Here is a 6,545-nt window from a genome sequence, read left to right as displayed (position 1 = left end):
GGACTTGTGTCGCTAAAGTTTCGTCGGAACAAAGTGACGGGAAATCAATTAACAAATGGAGACGTAACAGCATTATAAATTTTTGTTAATATAATGTCAGTGTTAAAATTGTTATTACTTTAACAGCCAATTTATGTCATGTCTCTGAAAGTAGGCTAATAAGAAAATGTTTATCTTCATGAATTGAACTCAAAGAAGGTTCAATAAAAGCATCGCAGAAAATTGAAATGTCTTTCCTAATATAGAAAAATGAGGTCACATTACAGGTGTGGCAAGACCCAAAAGTTATATTTCTTACCAATAACTAAAAAGGCTAGGAAATTAATAAACTATTGATCAAAAGTCAATTCACAAAGTTTGAAGCTTACCAATGAAACAAATCAGGTTAAAGATGATTTTTCAATGCTGAGATGAGAGCAAGAAAATAGTAACATAAAGGTATTTTATTACAGAAAAACAACAATTTACTTTTAGAGAAAATAATAATAATTTTGGTTATTTTTCTACTTTTGAGCTGCACTTAATGTATTTTTTGTACTAAGAACTACAAACATTTTATATTAAATTTGAATAATAACACTATATGTCTGGCAAGACTATTATCAAGTGTTTTTGTTATCAACCTGAATATTCATTTACAAAAGAACAAACAAGTGAGCCATTGATGATTAAAATAAGAAAGTAAAAAATAATTATCAGGAAAAATACTAAAAAAAGAGTGTCATTAGACAAAATTAAAATTAAGATATTCATAACAGATCAAATACTAAGAATGAAAGAATCAACACTATAATAGTGGAGAAGGAAAGTAAAAACTATACAAATAGTAGTAACATGAATATGTCAAAATATTAGAAAGTACTAAATACACTGATTATTCACAATGATGTAATTTCAAAATAACTAAAACAGTTAAATGAATGTACTAATATTTTTTAAGGAATTAATAATTACATAAGAAAAGAATATCAACATATTTCTGAAGAATTTAATGGCTTAATGAAATAAAGGATGAAATTGCAAGATAAAAAAAAGAAAGTGAGGATTCTATAAAGGAAAGAAGGAATAGACGTATAAAATAAAAATAAGTAAATAATGAATATTAATAAAAAAAGAAGAGAAGAGTGAGTGGAATAAATTAACAAGAAATGGTTGAATAAAATAATAAAAATTAAAGAATAAAGGACTGAATAGATAAATTACAAGAGAAAAAATCAAATAAATAAAGTAAAAATGTAAATGGAATAAATAATTATAAGTAAAAGGCCTTAGAAAGACAAAATAAATGAATCAGTTACTAAGCAACAAAGACAAACAAATTACTTACTTAATCGGGGATCCAGCCAAGATGTGGTGCAGTCGTTATGATTAATAAAATACACTTCACCTTCTGGTGTACATGCCTGTTCCCAGCCTTCAGGAAGTGGACCTAGGTTTATTGGTGGTATGTTTGAACCAGAAGTGGAAGTTGATACTAAAAGGTTAGAACTTCTCGGTGTAGTCAAAGCTCCAACACTAAGATTTTTACGGGGATCTTTCCATGTGGTGGTTTTTGTTTCATGGCTAAAACAACAACAAATTTATTTACACTACTCTGTAAAATACATAATATTTAAGTACAAGAAATGATGTGAAAAGAAACATTTTATTATTTTTTTTTATACATAACGTTAATTAAACCTAAGAGGCAGAAAACATTTAAAGCAAAACAAAAATACATGGATCCAAAAAAAAGTAAGCATGGTGATGGAGTGAAAAAGTACAGCAAACCATCAATGAAAAGAAGAAGGCCTTCAAAGAATAGCAGATAAAGAAGGATGACTATTCAAGAATGGAGTTCAAAAAAGGAGGGGAAGAGAGTGGTAGCAGTGGCAAATATTGAGACAATTAAAAATTGGTATGACAACATGGAGACACCAGAAGGGAAGAAGATGGTATACAGAATAGCCAAACAAAGGGAAGTGGCAAAGAGAGAGACATCCCAGTGATCAAAGTAATTAAGGACAATAAAGGGGAACCTCCTGGCAACTGAAAAGTCAGTAAAACAGAGATGGAAACAGTACTAACATGAACTACTAGGCACCAAAACTGAAGCAGAAGAAGCAGGCAACAACAATAGAGGCCCAGTACTGGATGTTAGTAGAGTGGAGATCAAAAAAGCAATAAAAAAATGAAGACAGACAAGGTGGGAGGTCCATCAAAGATTGTCATTGAGATGGTAAAGACACTAAATGATGGAGTTGAGTATGTATGGACCCTGTTGAAGAACATCAGGATGAAAGAGAGAGCCTATTGATACCCATCTATAAGTAGAAAGGAGATGCTCTAAAATGTGAAAACTGTAGAGGAATATAACTGGTGGAGCATGAAAGTGAAAGAAAAGGTACTAGAAAAGAGAATAAAGGAGGTCATAAACATTGAAAAATACAGTTTGGGTTTTGGCCTGGGAAAGGAACAATAGATACAATCTTCATTTTGTAACAGTTACAGGAAAAGTACCTAGAAGGAAACAAGCTATACCATGCATTTGTAAGTTTGGAGAAAGCATATGTCAGGGTACCATGAGAATTGATATACTGATGCTTCTGAAAGAAAAGAGTACCCAAAAAGCTAATCAGACTAGTGAGAGTCACTTATGAAGGAGTGACAACAACTGTGAAGACAGTATATGAAGAAATAGACAAGTTTAAAGTAAATATTGAGCTGCACCAAGGGTCAGCCATTAGCCCCTTGTTGTTCATTATTATCATCGATGTCTTGAATAAGGATTGATGCAAGGAATCCCTGTGGGAGATCATGATTAGACCAGTGCTCCTCTACTGAGCCAAGAACTGGACCCTGAAGAAGAAAGAAGAAGGCTTGTTGATAAGAACAAAAATGAGAATGCTAAAATGGCTGTTGAGAGTGTCACCAAAAAGAGAAAAGAACGAATTAGAAAATTAAGGAAATGGCAGGAGTCTGTAGAATTGAGGAAAAGGTAAGAGAAGTGAGTCTGAGGTGGTTCAGTCACATGAAGAGAAGAAGAACAAGCAATAAAAAGAGGATTAGAGCTGCCAATAGCCAACAAGAGAAGACAGGAAAGGCAAGTAAGGCATTGGAAGGATGGAATTAAAGACGACATGAACAAGAAAGGAACTGCAGAAGACCTGGCAATGAACACAGAAGACTGATTAGTGGAGAACAACACATATGAAATATGGTAACTCTTGCTAAAGGGAAAAGCTGAAGAAGAAGAGTTACTTAAACCTAACTCAAATTTTTCAGAAAAGAAACCACATGACATTTTAAATGCAAGAGTACAACTGATATGTGGACATTTGCCATTAGAAGTATACAAGCAGGTATTCTCTACCCATGTAATCATGAAGCATTACCAAATATGTAATTCTGTTATCTTATATGACTCGTATGTTATTTGTGATATCTCATCTATTTAATTATACATAAAGAACATGATTTTCTAGGGGAAATGACATTATATTACATTACACAGATGTAAAGGTATTGTTACGACAGCGGGGGTCACGTGACGAGTATTCTAGAAGATTCGCGATAAACGTTAGTGTGTTACGACAGCGGAAGTCAAGTGACGCTGGTATCACGTGTTGAGTGCCTAGAAAGTTCTAGAAGAGGCGGTATTATCATATATAAGTGCGCTAGACAGAGAGAGAAGAGAGAGAGAGAGTGGGGAACCAAGGACAGCGGTTACGGTCGGGAACCGAGGATAGCAGATACAGAGATCGGAACTATAGTTGCTGACAGGCAGAGATAGAGACGGACAATTGAGTCAAGCGCGGTAGAAAGTGAGTGAATTGTTGTGAACTATAATGTGTGTAACTGTGAAAATTAAGTGTATTGCAAAGTTGTATTGAGGATGAATAAAGAAGTTTTATTTAAGAAAGGACTTGTAACGTAGAAAAATTAACAAACAAACATACAGAGACGTAACAAATTGGTGTCAGAAGTGGGATAGAAAATAAAAAGAAGAAAATGGAAACGAGAGGCGGCAAATCAAACTACAGCTTAGCAGATTTGATGGCAGCAATAAAAGAACAAGAAAAGAAACAAGAAGAACGAGAAGAGAAATTACAGCAGTGGTTGGAGGAAAAAGAAAAGGACAAGAAGAACGAGAAAAGAAACAAGAAGAAGGACAACAGCAGATGCAAGAAAACCTGCAACAGTGGCAGCTCGAACGAGAAATAAACAAGAAGAACGAGAAAAGAAACAAGAGAGACAACAGCAGTTGCAAGAAAACCTGCAACAGTGGCAGCTCGAACGAGAAAATAAACAAGAGAGATTACAGCAGTGGTTGGAGGAAAAAGAAAAGAAACAAGAAGAGAGACAACAGCAGTTGCAAGAAAACCTGCAACAGTGGCAGCTGGAACAGCAAAATAGACAAGAGAGATTACAGCAGTTCTTGGAGGAGAAAGAAAATAAACAAGAAGAGAAATTACAGCAGTGGCAACTGGAACAAGAAAGGAAACAAGAAGTACAAACGGAAAACATTAGTAAATTTAAAAGCGAATTAAATACATTAAAGGATGATTTATTGTCTTTTACACAAGGAGGATACATTAACTATCGACTTACTCAGCCCCAGGCAACAGCAAGCCCCTTCTAGACCCCGCAGCTAAACCCTAATGCAGACATCTTCAGTCCTGTTAAAAGTTACATCCCAGATATGAAGCTCAGCAATAGGGGTGATCCAGTACATAGGAAGCCACAGGAATTCGATGGGAAGGCACCATGGGAAGCACAAAGAGCACAATTTGAGCTCCTGGCAGAAATGAATAGGTGGATAAAGGAGCAGAAAGCAGTATATCTGGTAACTAGCTTGAAGGAACAACCACTGGAAATATTTGGACAGTTGTCAGCAGACGACAGGCACAACTATAGAGCACTGGTAGCAGCTCTAGAACTCAGGTACGAAACCCAAAATCAGTCGGAAGTCTACAGGGCTAGGTTTAGGACGAGAGTCCGTGCTAAAGGGGAGAGCATGCAAGAGCTGGCACAGGACTTGGAAAGTATGGCACACAAGGCCTACCCAACTGCACCACCCGATCTCCTCAAGTTGTTGCTGAGAGATCAGTTTGTAGACGCCTTGGACAGTCCACAACTGAAAATACAAGTGAAGCAAGCACACCCCTCTACTATGTAGGATGCAATGGTCAGAGCTCTTGAATTTAAATCCTACGTTAAGTCCAGCACAGAGGTAACAAGGTTGGTACAGTCATCAGGATTCAAGGCCAGAAAAGGTCAGCTTTCAGAGAAGTTTGAGGAACTTTGCTGGCACTGTAACAAACCTGGGCACAAGAGAGCTCAATGCTGGAAACTTCAACACAGGAAGATGCCATGGAAGGAAAGGTTGCTACCCAGAAAGGTTGGTTGAGCTGTGGAAAGCAAGGACATATGAGGAGCAAGTGTAAGAAGAATATTGCCAACAGGTCAGCCTCAAGGACACCAGTAGTGGTTGGCACTGAGGGACACTCACCAACCCCATCATGAAAGTCCCAACAGCTAGGTGTAAAATACCAAGCACACATAGTGTCCATGTGACAGGAAAGCTGGATGGCCAGAGGTGCAACTTTGTCATAGATTCTGCATCTTAGTTATCTGCATGCTTTTAGTTTTACTTGGTCAGCGGAAGCTTGTTGACCTGTTACCTTTTTTTTAATTATTGGGATTCATCATGAACAAGTGAAGTCATATGGCTAATTATCAACATTTATAGTTCCTGCTGGTTGTTGAAAGCAAGATAAATGATATGTTAATTTTACATATAAAGAAAACTTTAAGAAAGTTCTATATAATTAAATGAAAAGTAGAAATCGTTGTGCATGCATGCTCACTATTTCACAAATGTGAAAGTGCATTTTGTAGACTGGATGTAACGACAAAATAGAGTAAATTTTCAATTTATTTGGAAAAGTAACCATTTTAAAACCATCTTATCATCCCTTTGTTACAGTTCTGCTAGGGAGTACATAGAGACAGTAGAAACCTTATTTATCCAAATTAATTATAGTTTGTAGTGTTTTGTCTTGCTTGCTTCTACAAAGGAAATATGTTTCATATGAAACTCATAATACTGTTACGTCTCTGTATGTTTGTTTGTTATTTTTTCTGCAATACAAGTCCTTTCTTAAATAAAACTCGTTTATTCTTCTTCGATACAACTTTGCAATACACTTAATTTTCACAGTTACACACACTATAGTTCACAAAAATTCACTCATTTTCTACCGTGCTTGACTCAATTGTCCGTCTCTATTTCCGCCTGTCAGCAACTATAGTTCTGATCTCTGTTTCTGCTATCCTCGGTTCCCGCCGACCGTAACCGCTGTCCTTGGTTCCCCACTCTCTCTCTTCTCTCTCTGTCTAGTGCACTTATATATGATAATATCGCCTCTTTTAGAGCTTTCTAGGCACTCAACACGTGCTACCAGCGTCACTTGACTTCCGCTGTCGTAACACACTAACGTTTATCGCGAGTCTTCTAGAATACTCATCACGTGACCCCCATTATCGTAACACTGCCCCTTCTT

At 36.4% G+C, this 6,545-nt stretch overlaps 1 protein-coding gene across 6 annotated transcripts in view; it reads right to left on the bottom strand.

Moving 5' to 3' along the window:
• The window catches only part of LOC111087139 (transcriptional coactivator YAP1-like), a 91,347-nt gene that overhangs the window by 40,040 nt on the left and 44,762 nt on the right, over positions 1–6,545 (bottom strand). For all 6 annotated transcript variants that reach the window (XR_002611858.1, XR_002611859.1, XM_022392733.1 and 3 more), the window contains exon 2: positions 1,328–1,563. Coding sequence is in view for 4 of the 6 variants with exons in the window: in XM_022392733.1 (XP_022248441.1) it covers positions 1,328–1,563 (236 nt within the window). In the remaining 2 variants the exon portion in view is untranslated. The remainder of the gene's footprint in view (positions 1–1,327; positions 1,564–6,545) is intronic.

The sequence above is a fragment of the Limulus polyphemus genome, unplaced genomic scaffold (assembly GCF_000517525.1).
Source record: "Limulus polyphemus unplaced genomic scaffold, Limulus_polyphemus-2.1.2 Scaffold1785, whole genome shotgun sequence".
NCBI lineage: Eukaryota > Metazoa > Arthropoda > Merostomata > Xiphosura > Limulidae > Limulus > Limulus polyphemus.
This window is presented reverse-complemented; position numbering and strand designations above follow the sequence as displayed.